Here is a 17,961-nt window from a genome sequence, read left to right on the forward strand (position 1 = left end):
CTCCAGAGCCACTCTGCCATCCTGCCTTCTAAACCTTGCCAGTTCTCCAGCAGAGACGGATGCATGGCAGAAAGGTAAACACCAAGATAGAGCAGCAGACCCGTGCTCCACCAGATGGCCTGAAGCGCGGGTGGGAGGGAGCTCACCTGCCACCCATCCCTGACCACCAGGCCAGAGTTCTTGACTCAGCTGACTTGGGCAGAAGAGGCTGCCGAGTAGACGGCCTGGCAAGTCTTCACCTGTGCACACCAGGTCGCCCAAGTACAGGACCACGAGGAGCATGTCGCTGGCATACGCCAACAGGACCAGCCGCAGCTCTGGCTCTCTCAGCACCAACCCCATCAGCCTCCAGCACAGCTGGTGTCAGGGATTGCTCTGGGCAGGCAAGGAAGCCAGTGCCTGGGGAAGACACATGAAGGAAGAAAGCTGCGGCACCCGAGTCACTTTCTGGGGAAGGTAGGCGGGGAGCAGCTGTTGAGTAATGTGGAGAGCCCAGCACCAGCAGCGTTATTCAGGGCATGGGGGACAGGAGCTGTAGGCACTGACAGTAAAAGCATAGAGTGACCTGCATGCAGGAGGGTTGGGGAGAGGTTCTAGCTGTGAGGGAACCACTCTGAGCCTGCAGGCAGCTGGGCCAAGGTCAACTCTATGTGGGAACCAAATGTGAGGTGCACACCTACAGCCAGCTATGTACTGGGGGGAAGGGCAGGAGCCATCTGTGTGCAGGGACGGTAGGAATGAGAAGCTGGGCACTGAGGGCTAGCACCAGCTGTGTGCATGTGGGAGGGGGCAGGAGCCAGCAGTGTGCAGAGGAGGTGAGCAGGAGAGTGATGCTGTGGATGCTGACAAGAGCAGCAAGTGAGCCTGGAGCCCGGCTGCCAAATGCTCTATCCACCCAGGGGAAGTGCCACAGCAGGTTTGCCAAGCCCAGGCCTGTGTGGGGAGGGGAGAAGATGGCTGTACATCTCATCTAGCAGCCAGCCCCCCGCCTCTGCCCTGCACCCTGGGGAGGACTCCCATCTCTCCGGTGGATATAAACCTTGGCAGAAATGGGGGTGAGGGGAGCACATGACCCACCCCACAAGTCACTTCTGCCTTTTAGGTTCCAAGACTAGCTGCTGCAAGAAGCAGTCATTAATGGGGTTTAGAAATTTTATCACTGCATCCTGTCCTGAGGTCACATGTTCCCAGACAATATGGAGATAGTTGAAATCCACCATTATTATTGCGTTTTCTGTTTTTGTAGCCTTTCTAATCTCCCTGAGCATCTTACAGCATGATGACTCTTGCAGCCCCTTCTGACCTTATGGTTCTATGTGCCAAAGGATGGTCTCATGAAAAGTACATAGATGGGTGCATCAGCCTAAACAGTCTGAAACCATTTTACTGAGTGACAATATTGTCCTACTTTAGGGGTGCTGCAAAGAATAACTGATTGGGAGGTGTCAGATCCTGCGCTGATGAGCATGAAAGAGGAGGGGGTCTAGGGAATATAGCTGGCATCTCCATTACTAGTTTGTTGCATTTATCTATGACTGACGTGGAGGTGCTGTGATCATTCACACAAAGTACAAAAAGTCTGAGGCAAATTGATGATGTTTCACTGAAACACCCAGGAAAATCCTTCATCACAGGAGGGGAAGACTTTAAAGACTCTCTTTAAATAAAGCCCAAAGCAAGGAGCCTTGGCACCTGTAAGTGCTGGTAGAAGTACCAGTAAGACTTTCTTGAGTTTTGAAAGGACCCGCCCACATTACAATACCTGCTCCTTGCCTTCGTATTAGAAATCAGTGGGAGGCTCAAAAGCATTTGCAGGTTGACGAGCCCGGCCGCGCTTCTCCGCGAAGACCGCCTTTCAGCTTGTGTTTGGCGCCTGCCCAGGCGTGCCTGCTGATTGGCCGCTTTGAATATCTCGGCGCGACGCTATTGGTGGAGCGGAGGCGGCTTCGCGCGGTTAGTTCGAATCGGCCCCACAGCGGCGCTTGCAGCGTCCTCTTGCCGTGGCTCGGTGTGTGGGGGCTGTTCTTGCAGCAAGGGAGGGAGGTGAGTGATCGACCGACCGACCGTGCCGCTGCTCGAGCCCGGGCCCGCGGGGCGAGGCGAGGCGCGGGGCCCGGGGCCAAGCCCAGGCCCGGGCCCGGGCCGGCGAGGTGCGGGGGGGCTTGTACCGGAGGCTGTTTAGGAGGCAGGGCGCCTCTCCGCCTGGTGACTTGCCTGGGCAGAGGGGGCTTGAGCCGGCTCCTGGGCAGGATCGGTCCCCCCGTCCTGAGCGGGGGGTGGGCAGTGGGGGAGGAAAGGGCCCCTCTCTCCCCGGCCCCCACCGGCAGGATGGCAGGCCGGAGACCGGGTGGCTGGCGCTGGGCCGCGCCAGGGCATCGCCTCTGTTTGTTTCCGTGCGTTCAGAGCCAAGCAGCGAAGGAGCCGGCGGCGGCCCCTGGGGCGATGGCAGCTGTCTGGCAAGGGCAGCCGCTGGGTCCTCCTGTTTCATTTCACGCCTCCTGTATCTCTGCCGTGCGGCCCTCCAGCGCCCGGCCCTTGCTCAGTTACATGTTGCCTTCCCAGGGCTAATGGCAGAGGCAACTGTTGCTAAGAGTAGGAGCAAATTGCACGTCCGTTTCATATATTAAATGCACCCATATTAACGGAGTGTAGCAGGAGGAGTGTGTTTAAAATTTTAAAATCCACTTGTTCTTTTGAAAGATGCTAAATCCCTGGCCTTACTTGTAACCACATCCGGCCAACGAGGCCCGGAAATTTTAACAAAAAATTAAGCTTTCTAGCTCATAGCATGCGAAGGTAAACAAACACCACAATCGCTGACAAATATACCAGACACTAAGTGGAGCACCCTAAAACTAACACACTTCTGTCTGAACTCACTGCTAGTAGATAAAAAGTAATGACCAAATAATGTTAATTGACAGAGATTAGAAAGGGGAAATACTTAGGTTTGTCTTCTTTGAGCATTTGTTTATAGTCAGCTTCACTCTTTCCCTGCTCATAGAAAGCTTCCTGTGCGTGGTGTGTTTTTTCTAATACAACAGCACAGAAGAGCAAGAGTTAAATTAGGAAAATGTAAATAAAACCATAAACCGCATTGGGATTCCTGAGCAGGAATAGTATCTGAATGACTGCTTTAAACTGTCAGGTTGATACTGCATCTTAAAACACTTTCAGTTTTCATAATCTAACTGGTAACATTATTTTAAAACACTATATGAATGTTAATGTGATAACTTTGTATGAAAACACTGTAGGAATTCATGGCACATAGACACATGATGGAAAGGCCTCTGCCCCAAAGAGTTTTTCTTTTACTGTGTTCTCATATGTTTGTAGTAAAATTGTCTTTGGGCAGAATTACTTATTTTTTTAACTCTTCTACCCCACCTCCCCACCCCCTTTTTAAACCCGAATTAAAATGTTGGGTGATCAGGTTACCAACCTCATAGCCACCCCCAAGACATTCTTAAAAAAAAAAGTTTCTTCCTCTAGAAGACTTCAGAGAATGAGCCTGTCAAACTATGTAGAGATTTATTTTGTGAGCCCTTGAAATAACTTGTGTTAAGGGTGTACTATTACCACATCAGTTTGAAAACAATCTTCATTGTTGTAGTAAAGTTGTTTGAACAGTACTCACCCATGGGCCTGATTCTCCTTCCCTTTCCTCCCTTCCCCATCTACAGATTTAACTGTTTACTTCTTTATCAAATTGTATCAAAGTAAATCAGGTAAATGCCAATAATGATACATTAAATTCTTTCCAAACTTAATGTCTCTGGATAGCAGTGTCACATGAAATGGATTGAGAAGTTGTACAGAAAATTATGTATGACATCTCCATCATGTGTTTAAACTTCTCCCCGTACCCTTGTCCCTAAGAATCTTCCTCCTCTACCTTCACCTTAGTCTAGGACAGTAGTGGTGCTTGAGGTTTTTACTATTGTGACTTTTCTTATCAATGCAAATATGTTCAGGGCCCCTCTTTACTGTGTATTAGAGAAAATATTCATATATCTCTATTGATTAATTGTCAGACTATTAAAGTATAAAGTACAAGTTCTTTACTGTGAGTGAATTTGATGACCTTGGTGCAAAGGAAGCAGGACCTTTGGGTGGGTACATGGTGGGGAGCACTCTTGGGGTGCATCCGATAGCTCACAAAAGCTTATGCTCAAATAAATTGGTTAGTCTCTAAGGTGCCACAAGTACTCCTTTTCTTTTTACTCTTGGGGCAGCCCCTCTCATGCTTCCCATTATTCCCTCTTCACTCCCAATATGTTTCGCTCTCCTCCCTACTGTTAAGGTTCCTGCCTCCTCTCTGTTCACTGTTTGTTCCTCCTGCTGGTGTCCAACCATTTCACTGCCCTTCGTGATAGCACTGCAAAGTGCTGTCAAATGCGAAGCAAAAAGACATTATACTTTGTCAATTTTTTTCTATTTCCCACCCCCAACTATTTACATACCAAAAAATGCAATTTTTCTTCTATGAGGGGTCTCTGCCTATTTCCACTTGTGGTGTAAGCCTGTCCTCATGTCAGCAATCAAAAGAAACTAAGGGGCAATTGCAGGCCACTCTTCCATTTATATCTTCTGACCATGATGTGAGAGGAAGGGTGACAGACCCCAGTGGACACAGCTAGAAAATTCCAAACTCACAGCTCTCAAGTATGAATATGCAGAGGCAACACTCAAAGAACTATAGTTGTTTAACAGTAACTTCTTGTCTCACGATCACTGCGTCCCTGTTATGCACCTCCACCGCCTATCCTAAAGTCTTACACTGTTGTGAGTGGTTGGAACCCTGAATAAACGCTGTTTTGGGGTTTTTTTGCTTTGTCATGGAGGTGGAGGAGTGAATAGTAAGGGAAATTCTTCCCTGCTACTTTGTCATAACTGAGTTGGATGAATCCAAGTTTAAGCAGGATACAAAGCTTATGTGCACATTCAGAACCTTCCCAAACTAATCTAATGTCTCACTATATAATGGTGTCCAGGGACCAGCCATATATTCAATGGCTCCTTTGTATTCTGCTTTTAGGATAGCAACCTACTATCAACTACTAACAACTTACCTCTGGTTTTGTTGTCTCTCCCCTCCCTTCCCCCACTCATTTCAAGGCAATCCTAACAAATAGCAATGGATGACTACACAAAGATAGAGAAGATTGGTGAAGGTGAGTAACACTTGATCGATGATCCTTTCCACTATGTAATTTTACTTATCAATTTGTTAGACACTGAAGAAAGCTTATTCTGGAGCTATATCATGTCTTAGTACACTTAAGCTCCTGGATGAGTCTGTACAGAGCCACAAAGTAAGATCTGACCAGATGAATCTGTGGCTCATCAAAATAAATGAGTGCACAAGTGCATTCAAGCATCTTTGTATGGTGCCAATGGAGTAAGTGCAATCTTCTACCTGTGGTGTCAGTTGCCTGCATTCATGTTGAGGATTATCTGTGCGCATCTCAGATTGTATTCCACCCCTAACCCTGAGAAGAGTGGGAGGAGAACAGACTGTAGGCTTTGAGGTCTGCCCCTATACAGTTCAAGACCTTTTGGCTCCCTTAAAATTTGATGCATTGGTTGGGCCACAGATTGTGCTGTGGCATAAAAGCAGTTGTGTCCTGTTTACATTCTCTTCTGGGGGCACATGTAAAAGAGAAGTAGTATCAGTTTCTGGTACATCCTGCCCCTGGATTACATCCTGCCCCTGGACTACATCCTGCCCGTGGAAGTGGTATGATCTGATACCTTTCATTTAACTGTGAAGATGCTAAGTCAATGGCACTGCTGTGCAGAAGTAATGTTAGTCTATTGTAATGCACACACAATAGCACATTGCTGTGGAAGGAGGTCACTTTTGTGCTGTGTATTGAGTTCCTCTGTGCAGGTATTATCCACATTCTTTGTGCTTTAGTTAAAGTTAGTTTAAGCAGTTAGAGATCACTTTATAAAGTAGAAGATTATATACTGTCTTTCCATAAACTCCAGATTTTATGTTGACTTGAGATTTTGCACTAAGTTCTTTGGCCTAATGAGACTTTGCAACAAATTGTCTCTGGCCTTATGAGAGAGAATGGCTAAACCTAGAGTCTATTCACTTTTGTAAATCTGCTTGTTATGGGAAATCACTGTTGTAAAATACTTACATACTGTACTGTATGAAGTTATGAGCCTTCTGAAGTATTACATAAGCGTATATGCAAAGATCTTTTAAAAATATGGGTTTGTTTTCCTGTTAAAGAATTTCAATCTTGTGTATCAGCTCCAATTTAAAAAGTATGAAAACAGGCCACCTTTTAACAATATCTCTTTGTACACCTTTCATTTTAGCATAACAAAGCTAACTTTATCGGGAACAAAAGTACAAAAATCCCAGTTTAAAACAAAACTAGCTTCCTCAAAATTCAGACACTCTCTATATGGCTCAGAATTTGATTTGTGGAAGTAATCCCAAAGTTTTAATTGGTCTTTCCCAGCTGCCAAAAACACACCTTTTCTGGCCATTAATGGCACTATCCACTTCTGGCATGCAGCACATAAAACATCACTTATAGCATAGATACAGAAAATGAAATACTAACCTTATCCAGATTGAAGTGTCTGGTTTCATTGCAGTGATTCTTTATGTAGAACAAAGCCTTATTTCATCTGAAATGACTACACATGACTTGATCTGTTCTTAAAAGTTCACAGTGTGGTTTAGTGTGTGCCAACTTTTTTTTTGTTTATTTTTGTGTGTGTGTGTGGTCAGGTACCTATGGTGTTGTGTATAAGGGTCGACACAAATCCACAGGCCAGGTGGTTGCCATGAAGAAAATTCGACTAGAAAGTGAGGAAGAAGGTGTTCCCAGTACAGCAATCAGAGAAATTTCTTTACTAAAAGAGCTACACCATCCCAATATAGTCTGGTATGCATGCAATATTCTCAGATTTAAGCCAATTTCTCTTTTGGGAAGGGCTCCCTCTCTCCTCTCATGTCAAATCTGATTATTAAACACTCTCCAGTGAAAGAGGAGGGCCTTGCTTTTGCTTCAGACTGAATTTCTCATAGCTACAAATCTTCCGTACAGCCCCAGATAATGACTTTTTCCTCTGCACATCCTTATTACTTAGTGTCTTTCTGCTCTTCTTCCCACTCCCTCCTCCACCCACCGCTTTGGGAATCTTCCAAGATTCTCATTTGTCACTTTGGAATCTGTACAGCATAGCTATCCTTTTTCCAGCTAAATAGAAACGGATGTCAAAAGATAAAATTCATTATAGACAAGTGTAAAATATTTCACTTAAGAAGGAAAAATCAAATGCACAACTACAAAATGGGGAATAATTGGCTAAATGGTAGTACTGCTGCCAAGGATTTGGGGGTTATAGTGGATCACAGATTGAATATGATGCAGTTGCAAAAAAGGCTAATATTCTGGGGTGTATTAACAGGAGTGTCATATGTAAGACACAGGACGTAATTGTCCTGCTTTACTTGGCACTGGGGAGGCCTCAGCTGGAATATTGTGTCCAGTTCTTGGTGCCACATTTTAGGAAAGATGTGGACAAACTGGAGGGAGTCTAGAGGAGAGCAACAGAAATTATAAAAGGTTTACAAAATCTGACCTGTGAGGAAAAGTTAGGCTTTTTTCTTTTTCTTTTTCTTGAGGGGAGTGGGGGGGGAAACTGAGTGGGAACCTGATAAATCTTCAAATATGATCAGGGTTGTTACAAACATGATAGTGATAAATTGTTCTCCATGTCTACTGAAAGTAGGACAAGAAGTAATTGGCTTAACCTTCATCAATGGAGATTTAGGTTCGGTATTAGGAAAAACTTTTATGACTATTAGTATAGTATGGAATATACATCCAAGGGCTACCATGGAATCCTCATCATTGGAGGTTTTTAAGAATAGGTTAGACAAACACCTGTCAGGGTGTTTGGTCCTGCTTCAGTGCAAAGTGCTGAACTAGATGAACTTTTGAGGTCCCAGCCCTACATTTCTATGATTTGATGGCTCCCTTCTGGAATCAGTTTATGCTGTGTTATGCAGTGAGCCATGAAGATCTCCTGATACTTCAAAACTGCAAGTAACTTACCTGACCCGAGTGACTGATCACTAACATGGTTTTGCTTGAGTCCTGGCTGTCTGAAGGGTTTGCTTTGTTTTTGCGGCTGATATTTTAAAATATATAGCTGTTTGATAGTGCACTTTCATAATTAGTACAAATCTGAGAGCTGTAATTAAAATTTGGGGTATTGGAAATCTTTGAATTTATAGTAGAATTGCTTGACCTTAGAAAACCATTTAATATATTTTGCCTCTAAAATATTCACTTATTCTTCATCGGGTATTCAGATCCTATTTGGCTTAACTGGGGCTTTAGTTGATAGAGATGCTCACCAGTTAAGATTAAAGATGTCTTTGTCTTGTGTGTAGGTTCAAATCACAATCCACATCTTGTTTTCTTATTTGGAAGGGGACCATAAAAACCGCTAAATTACAAGTCCTATTTTAGGTTCCAATCTTTCACTGAGCTGTCCACATGTAGACCACTTCTCTCACATGGAGTACCACTGAAATAGGAGTCTGTTTATGTAGAGCTCACTGAGATTGGGCCCATAATATAGTTATTTAGGCACTGATCAAACCCCTATGGAAGTAATTGTCTTCAGTGGAAGTTAGAATAGGGCCTTTACTTGTTTTCAAAAGTTTCACTAGTACCTTGTTTGCCATTTTTAAAAAGAGAGCCCTGTCTTTTTTTTTGAGTGTATCTGCTTCCCAGAATCTTTTTCTGGATGATGATAGAGCACTGTTCCCTCCTGCCTAGAAGATTGAATTCTTAGTTTCATGTTGGCCTGGCACTACCAGTTTCATTAATAACTTCACATGTGCCTGACCTCTCAAATTGCACTGAATCTCATTGCTTGACAATACTGCTGAGAGGCTAAATAACCTTGACTCATGCCAGCTCAGATGAAAGCCAAGAGAAAACCAGTGACTTTGTGACAATGTGGAGGAATAGCCTCAGCTAGGAAAGTGCTAAGCAATTCTAAGCTCTGAGATTCTTGGAAAAGTGCTTGAGCAGTAATGTCCGCTTGCATCTGTGTAAGGCTTTCAGGGGAGGTGTAGTATTGAGTTAATGTATCATAGATATATTTTTCATTAGTCTTCAGGATGTGCTTATGCAAGATTCAAGACTGTACCTCATCTTTGAATTCCTTTCTATGGATCTCAAAAAATATTTGGACTCTATTCCATCTGGCCAGTATGTAGATTCCATGCTTGTTAAGGTAAGGAGTCAATATAGTAACTATCAGTGTCACTATAAACTTCATCTTGTATTTTAAAGATATATATGGAAAGAGCAAACTGTGAAATCTGCCATGCTGGAAACATTATCTGTTTTGTTTCTTTGTTTGTTTTTTTTTAAATAATACTTCAAACTGCGTGACTACTTTTGATGTTTCTTTCCTTTCACCCCTAAGGAGGGGAGACTTGGGAACAATTTGCTGGTATCATTAAGGAGTGGACCTTCTGAATCTTAAATCTGACATTCTTTGTCTAGTGCACTCTCAAATTTTTTTAGATGTATTTCAAAACCTAAAAATGACTTAGTTCTAACACAAGCATTTGAATAATGGACAACTGTTACATATCTTTTTTGCATTAATCATAAAAGTGTTGCCTTCATGAAGAGAATTGTGTAAAGTTTACTCACTGTTTGCAACGTTATGGCTCTTAGCTGACCATTTCTATAGTATGTCAACTCTAGTGGCAGATCTGACATAAGCAAATAGTGCCACATGATGCAGAACAGTAGTTTGCAGTAAAGCTAATTTTATTTTTTTCCCTTCTCTTATTTCATTCCTGCAGAGTTACCTGTACCAAATCCTGCAAGGTATTGTATTCTGTCATTCAAGAAGGGTTCTGCACAGAGACTTAAAGCCTCAAAATTTGTTAATAGATGATAAAGGAGTAATTAAATTAGCAGATTTTGGACTGGCCAGAGCCTTTGGGATCCCTGTCCGGGTATATACTCATGAAGTAAGTGAATTGCAGTGTTTTTTTCCATAAGTGACACAACGAGGGTTTGTAGGCACTATGATAATGCGTATAATAAATAACTCACATTCCAGTTACTCTCTCTTCATTAATAGCTTCTTTGACAAAATGCTAACTGCTAATATGAAGTAGCTAAAAGGATACTGTCTACTAAGAAAAGAATTATTCTGAAAACTTTATCTTAAAATTACATTTCAAAAAGATGACTATAGCAGTGAGACTACTTTTTCCATTTCAATTTGTGCATTTGACAGTGGCAGCTTCACTGTAGTCATTTCTCTTTTACTCTGATAGACACGTTTTGATAAGCGTGACAACAGTGTTGTTGTAATAAAATGGTAGGTTGAGGGATGAATCTTGAGAGTAGGTGGTACTTATAACTTTTAAACTGACTTTTTCAAGTTTATTATTTCCACTTACCCTGAGGTGCTCTGAACTACATCATCTAAAAAATCTCCCATTGGAATCAATGGGAGTTCTGCCGTGGATCATAACAAACATACAGAGTGTCAAAATGCTAACAAAAATAGTTAAATTTGTTTGTTCCTGGCTGATAAACATACAAATATATCCACTCCTCAAAGAGAGCAGGGTGTAATTACTGCAGATAGTGCTATTCCAAATAAATCAATAGGTTCCACTTGTAGTAATTTAGTTGGCAACAGTTCTGGTTATATTTTATTAAAAGAATTAATATATTTGGAACAATTTTCCCACTGGAAGATGAAGAGCCATACTTTTATACAACTAGCTAGAAGATTTAATGCAACTATAAATTACAAATAAGAATTTCCTTGTGCAATAGGTAGTGACACTGTGGTACAGATCTCCAGAGGTGTTGCTAGGATCTGCTCGTTACTCAACTCCTGTAGATATCTGGAGCATAGGTACCATATTTGCTGAAATAGCAACTAAGAAACCACTCTTTCATGGAGACTCTGAAATTGATCAACTCTTCAGAATCTTCAGGTATTTAAGACAAAATTTTTGCTAAATACATAGTAACGCAAAGAATGCTTTATGAAGCTATACTCTGCATAACATTCTAATACAATTGCTCGAATACAAATTATCAGCTCTTTGCTTATTCTTTTGTAGAGCTTTAGGGACACCCAACAATGAGGTGTGGCCCGAAGTGGAATCCTTGCAAGACTATAAGAACACATTCCCCAAGTGGAAACCTGGCAGTCTGGCGTCTCATGTCAAAAACCTAGATGAAGATGGACTAGATTTACTCTCTGTAAGTGGCCTTTTCTTCTAAGTATCTTCTCAAGGAGGCTATTGGGGGTTAAAAGTACCTGGTGTCTTCTAAGGTATCTAAAACCAACTTAATCCATCTTGGTATAACTATAATGCAAAGATGCTTAAATTCTGCAATAGTAAAGGCCATGCAGGCAGCTTGCTGGGAGTTTAGAAACTGTGCCTAATTAGCATATTTATTCATTCTACTTCCTTGATGGATAGCAAACTTTGGTCTCTGGACCATTAGAATAATCACTTGATCTCACCTTCATAGCTATAGGTAAGCAAGAGGGCAGCCAAAGCTTGTTTTATATTAGTGAGTCAGAGAGGCAACTTAAACCTGAGGTTTTAAATACTTGTCATTGAAGACTACATGGCTCTTCCGGGCTGTACATTGAATTCCTAGTTTCTTGGCCAAATTATAGTTTGCATTCTATTTATCCCGAGTCATCCTTTAGCTTGGACTTTTTTGAATAAGATCTATTGAGTGTTTTGTTTGCACTCTTACCTCTGGGCCAAAAGATTCAGCTTCTCTGCCATGGTTGGACTTGTTCAGCTCTTTACACAACAAGAGGAATTCATAGCCACCTTGTGTTCCGATCTTGCAAAGTAAGCTGGGGCCACTCTGGTCATTACTTGGATGGTAATCAGGTGTGTTAGCGATGTACCTGCTGTATCTGATGGCGCTTTTAAAGTTATATTGAACCAATGTTTGGTTTGTGGAATTGTACTGCTGGAATTGTCGTTTTTTTTGTTTTTTTAAGGAAACTTCAAAACCATTTGTACATTTCAAAACCAGTTCCTCAGTTTGTCATACTTAGAACTGCAAGCTCAACCCTTCCCCTACTCTTTACAATCTGTAAAACACTGAATTAAATTTGGGGTGGGGGGGAGAATCCTGCTTTTTTCTACTTTTTCATATGGCAAATATCAGGTTTTCATTTGCCTCTTTGGAGGGCCTTAGCAAAATCTTTAGAAATCAATAATGATGTAACCTAGGATTCTTGGACAGCCTTAGACTTGGCATCCTTTATTCTCTTAGTGGGGATGAAAGGCTGCAGCTCAGGTTGCAGCCCTGTGTGATGTAACTATTCATAGCCTGGGATTTTTCTGAAATGCAGGTCTTCCCTCTAACAAAGAAGGGAGGGAAGACCTGCATTTCAAATGTGGGGTGTGGGGAAAAAAGTGCCAACTTTTTCCTGAATCTTGAGACATTGATCTCAATACCTCTGTGGAACAACACAGCACTTGGCAGTGGTAGTGTGTAAAATCCCTACTGTAGATTCGCTTCACCAGAGCAGCTTAAGTTGATATGAAGGCCTTGGTCTTCCCTCACTTTTTTTAGGATGACCTGTGACCACAAAAACATTAAATGAAAGAGTAAGGGTGATGAATCTTTAAGAAGGTCTTCCTTTCTCTATAATCTCACTAATAATAGAGTTTTTAAAAATCCCTCTCTTGTGTGATCAGTATTTAACTAGTTCTGCAGTTATCAGTCTTCCAGCTTAAAGAGTACCCAGACTTCTAATGTAAAACAAGCAGAACATATAATAACGGAGGGGTGGCCAGGCTAAATTTGAGTGAGTGGCTTTGTGACCTGGCGCATGGGGTTGCAGACTCTTCGATGCTGGGATTGAAAAATACTGCCCTGAAAACTTTGTGGATATTAATGTATGTGTTAAAAGGTTTCCTTGCCTATACACAGTTAGACAACAGCATCAAAGCACTAATTTTCTTTAAAACACAAACCCCTTGATTGGAATTAAAGTATTGATGGCCCCAGTTCCATCTAGATTACACTGGAAAGTCCCAATCACACAGGGGGAGGAAAGCTCCAAGTCTAAAAAGAAAAAGTTTGGGGGGTCATGAGTCAAAAAAGGTTGAACCTGTGCACTAGCATAAGGAGGCAAAATAGGGCACAAACCAATACTTTGTCACTGTCAACAATCTTTAATACGTGATAATCTAAAACACATCATAAAGCAGAAACTTTTTTTGTTACATAATTTGTGTACATATATTTGTGCAGATTTATAAAATGCCTATCGAGCTGGCTCCCTCACTACCTTGTGTGTCAAGACTAAAGGACACGTATTTCACAGTGGAGAATTTTGTTAACAAAAAATCCAACAGTGTTCTCCATTTCATAAGTCAACCAACAGTGTCAATAGATAAAGAATCTGAAATCCAAATTTAGCTCAGATTTCAGGCACTCATATCTGCAAAATGTAGCTTGCTAAGATAAAGCCATACATTTAACTAGGATATGAAGATGGAAATGTTTCTAGTCTTAATCACTTCCCTGATCATATTCAACTTCCCTTATAAGAAGTAAAAAGGATATGCTAATGATATCTAATAAAGCAAAATTGTCTAAGTTTGGAGTCATACAGGACAAAAGCAAATTTTTCATCAATTAAAGTTACACAAAAAAGACAGTTAAATTTCTTTTAACAGTCACTGGTCAAAACTCAACAGACAGGACGATTCTACTTGAAAGATAGCAGCACAGAGTGTAAAATTGTCTGAGAGGTTCCTGTATCTCAGAGGTTAACTGGCGGTGCCTTCCAATATGGCTTTCATATCTGAGTTACATATTTGGGCAGTCAGCACTTCAAGGCTTGTAAGGCTTTCTGGTAGCTAACTTATAGATTTAATAGTAGTGCTACATGCAGTTGAACCTCAGAGTTACAAAATGACCAGTCAACCACACATCTCATTTGGAACCAGAAGTACGCAATCGGACAGGAGCAGAGACACCCTCCACCCCTTCCCCCCTAAAACAAGCAAATACAGTACAGTACTGTGTTAAATGTAAACTACTAAATAAAGACGAGATTAAAAAAAGACTTGACAAGGTAAGGAAACTATTTCTGTACTTGTTTCATTTAAATTAACCTGGATAAAAGCAGCATTTTTCTTCTGCATAGTAAAGTTTCAAAGCTGTATTAAGTCAATGTTCAGTTGTAAACTTTTGAAAGAACAACCGTAAAGTTTTGTTCAGAGTTGCAAATGTTTCAGAGTTATGAACAACCTCCATTCCCAAGGTGTCTGTAACTCTGAGGTTCTACTGTAGATGTTTTTCCCATAAGTACATCAACTCCCAAAATTAACTAATATAGGTTGTGAGTGTTCATTAGAAAACCCTATTTTTCAGGGATGTAACTGAGCTGTAACATGTTATTTAGGACTAAAACGTGATACACAAGTTCTAAAGCCAGAAGCAATATTTACTTTTCTATTTTATAGAACTGTTTAGCCAAATGAAGTTCAGGGCTTGGAAATTCAAAGTGGGAGACCTCCCAGTAGAGACAATGATTACATTTTAAAAATATTCAAGGACTTGCTATTTTGTAGTGGGTACCTTGATCCTCAATTATCCCTCTGCCCACCTTCCAGAATCTGAATTGGCTCTTTTGAGGCAATGCTCCTTGTCTTCCTTGGTAACTTGGAGGGAGAGAGAGAGAGAGGGAAGTCGGGAGGATTTGGAGGGAAGAGGTAGGTGGACCTCTGGGAGTTCCCTATCAAAAGCATACCTTTTAGCTGAAAAGAGGTTACAGCAAAGGAAAGACCCATGCCCTGCTTGTCTTAGTTTTGGGACTGAAATACCATAGAGTTGTCCCGCTGAGTTTAAGTTTTTAATCTAACATAAATGGTTCCTTATGTGGCCTAGAAGGCCCTTGAATGCCATAGTAACTAAAATGATTCCTTTTCTCCTTAGTACTAAAAGTGTGGGGAGACTAATAATACACTGTATGTAACATCTGTGCTGAATCTTTCATCTTTGTTCTGTGGGAGCAAAATCTTGCCATTTTAAGCTGTTTACAAAAAATCCCTGATCTGACTTAACCCCATCTACATTGAACACACTTGCATACCTCTCAAACTGGGTTTCACGTTTAACTGCTCACTCATATGCACAAATACAAACTATTTTATATGTATTAGTGCAAACATTGACTGTCAAACTGTCAACTTCACATATGTTTAAGAATACTGAATTTAGGGAAACAAATATTAACTATTGTGCCTCTTCATGCACTTCTTAAAAAGCGTGGAATACTTGATGATATTCTGCAGGGTGTTAATTGCACTATCAGGAAACTAAAACTAAGGCAAAGGCTGCCATGAGGTACCCAGAGTTACTTTTAAAAGCATGCCTAATGGAAACAGGTGAACTACCAAACATAGTGGCTTGGTTACTAAACCAGAGGGCAAATGAATGCATTTGTCTCATATTTTAAGTTCTAAGAATTGCTGTATTTGAGATGTAGGTTGAAATACCTTGTAAATGAAGCTTCTTAGTCAAAGTGAGCTTGGAAGTCATTGCATATAGGAGAACTCCTTTTTCTGTTTTATTAAAGTATTGGCAGATGAAGTTCAACCATGCTTTATAAGTAACTAAACTATTTTTATCCCCAGAAAATGTTAATTTATGATCCTGCAAAAAGAATCTCTGGCAAAATGGCCTTGAACCATCCATACTTCGATGACTTGGACAAATCCAATCTTCCAGCCAATCAGATTAAGAAATTCTAATTCACCATTGGACTAAATCCACCTGAGTGGTCTGAGCAAAATAATTAATCGTGACATTTTTACTATTGAGTCTGTCTAATTTTTTTGTTTTTGTATATGTCTGTCCTTTCTGCTCTAAAATTGCAGCTGTATTTAGCGTGTCCTGGTTTAAATATTAAATGTAAATAAATATTAACCTATTATTAGTGCTGAATTTAAATACAATGCAAATCTTGCTGCTATTAATGCAGTCCACTGTTTCTACAAATAAAGCTTTAAATCCTCCACTCTTTTGCTGGATTCTTTCTGAACCACAGATGGGGGAGTACCCAAATGTGAAATCTCAAGATATTACAATTCTGTTGCTTTGCTCCTCATTCATTACTAATGAGGTAATACCCCACATAAGGAATTCAGAGGTAGGCCAGTGCTGTTGCTGGAGTCTCCAGGACCATACTGTGCCCTTCAGCTCAGGCAACCAGATTTTCTGCCTCCAGTAGATGAACAAATTGGCACTTCATTTCTTCCGACCATTTTGTTTTAAAACCTTGATTTTTATTTGGTTTTGGGCAGTTGTGACTTCTCCTCTGCTATCTATCCAATGCAAATGTGGTGATTTCAACTATATGGATGTGGTGCTGCACAGCCTCTCTCTCAGACTCCTCCATCCCCACTCTGGCAGTGCAAAGCTGTCCTACAAGCACCTGGCTTAAATCTCAGCCTTATGTCCTGGAGACATATTCCCTATGTGAGGCAACATTTACAAGCTCTACAGAAAGTGAATTATGACTAGCATGTTCCCAGCCAAACCTCTCACTGCCAGGATACAGAGCTCAGTCAGACTAGCATGTCAGGTCTCCACACTAGTCTGAAGAGCCAAGTCTCCAATACAGAAAAGCCTGATCAGGAGCTTCTGAGGTTTCAGGGGGAAAGTCTGAAGATAAGAAATCTATCTAGCCAACTTAGGGGCCCTGTTCCCTCTCCTCCCTGGACTGGAGAGGGAAATCCCCCTTAAACTAAAGGACCTGGACACTCTCCTCCTCTCCCCCCCGAAACTGAAGTGGGTCCTCGACTCTCTCTGGAAAGAAGCAGAGCTCCTATACAGCTCTCCTTCCTCCCAACATGAATCCCCAGATTCTCATGATTCTCAGAGGTAAGTCTTACAAACTCCAGAGACTCTGGGTCCAAAAAGGCAAAAGAAATTACTAATTCCTGCTGTGTGAATGTATTGTTGAACACATGGAGTGAAAAATAAGATACTGAACCCCTTCTCCTTGGCCTCTTTCCCCCTGGGGAGTTCTGGACCTTTTCTCCTATACAGAGGCTCCTGCAGTGTTTGTATCCAAGGGCTTGTCTTCACTACCACATTATATCCGCACAGCTGTATAGATGCACTAAAGTGCGCTGTGCTGATGGGAGAGCGCTCTCCAATCAGCTTAATTACTCCACCTCAAGGGGAGGCGGACGTTGTGTTGGTGGGAGAGCATGTCCTGACATAACGTATAGACACCGCTTTAAGTCAATCTAACTTACATCACTTAGGGGAGTGGCTTTTTCACACCCCTAAGCGATGTAAGTTAAATTGACTTAAGTGGTAGTGTAGACAAGCTGACAGTTACTGCCCTTCTGTAAGCCTTCACTCCTGTGCAAGCCTGCCTCAGCTTGCAGGTGTAGTCTAATGGGGATTGTGCTTGTCTGGCTTTCAGCCCAAAGACCCTTACTCTGGCAGGGCAAAGGGCTCTGATTCTGAAAAATGAGGGGGTTTCCTGCTCCAAAGGCTGGCTCCACATTAAAGCCTTAGGAGCACTTCAGGAAGATTGTGACCAGAACAGGTACATGAAGATTCCACTCCCCATGAAGCTGCATCCTCAAGGGATTACAGTGAGGTAAGTGAGAAATTCTTTCATATGTTCAAAATGATTCTAACCTACCGAGTAAAACCTCATGTGATATTAGGTTGCTCCTCTACTACTTGTGTGCAGCCAGCCTTTGTGGGGAAGGGGCGGGGCAGGTAGCCTTTCATTCTCCTGGGAACCTCTAGCAAGCTACTGCCACAGTCAAGGTGTGTACCAGTACCTCTTCTCTGTGTGGTCCCCGGGACTGGATGAATAGTGTATTAACTCCCTTGCGTAAACAGCCAG

The 17,961-nt window shown here is 41.8% G+C and overlaps 1 protein-coding gene across 1 annotated transcript; it reads left to right on the forward strand.

Annotated features, from left to right (window-relative positions):
* Positions 1-1,963: 1,963 nt before the first annotated feature.
* On the forward strand, positions 1,964-16,107 carry CDK1 (cyclin dependent kinase 1). The gene is made up of 8 exons (XM_077821293.1): positions 1,964-2,043; positions 5,122-5,177; positions 6,761-6,917; positions 9,165-9,288; positions 9,872-10,042; positions 10,866-11,029; positions 11,159-11,300; positions 15,725-16,107. The coding sequence occupies exons 2-8, from the start codon at positions 5,141-5,143 to the stop codon at positions 15,839-15,841; spliced, it is 912 nt and encodes a 303-aa protein (XP_077677419.1). The 5' UTR covers positions 1,964-2,043; positions 5,122-5,140; the 3' UTR covers positions 15,842-16,107.
* Positions 16,108-17,961: the final 1,854 nt, after the last annotated feature.

Source organism: Eretmochelys imbricata, chromosome 7 (genome assembly GCF_965152235.1).
Source record: "Eretmochelys imbricata isolate rEreImb1 chromosome 7, rEreImb1.hap1, whole genome shotgun sequence".
In the NCBI taxonomy this organism is placed as follows: domain Eukaryota; kingdom Metazoa; phylum Chordata; order Testudines; family Cheloniidae; genus Eretmochelys; species Eretmochelys imbricata.

Coding starts and splice junctions, on each gene's coding strand:
- CDK1 (XM_077821293.1), top strand. CDS start 5,141: ATGGATGACTACACAAAGATAGAGAAGATTGGTGAAG. Junction 11,030..11,158: donor CAACTCTTCAGAATCTTCAG/GTATTTAAGACA, acceptor ATTCTTTTGTAG/AGCTTTAGGGACACCCAACA. Junction 11,301..15,724: donor ATGGACTAGATTTACTCTCT/GTAAGTGGCCTT, acceptor TTTTATCCCCAG/AAAATGTTAATTTATGATCC.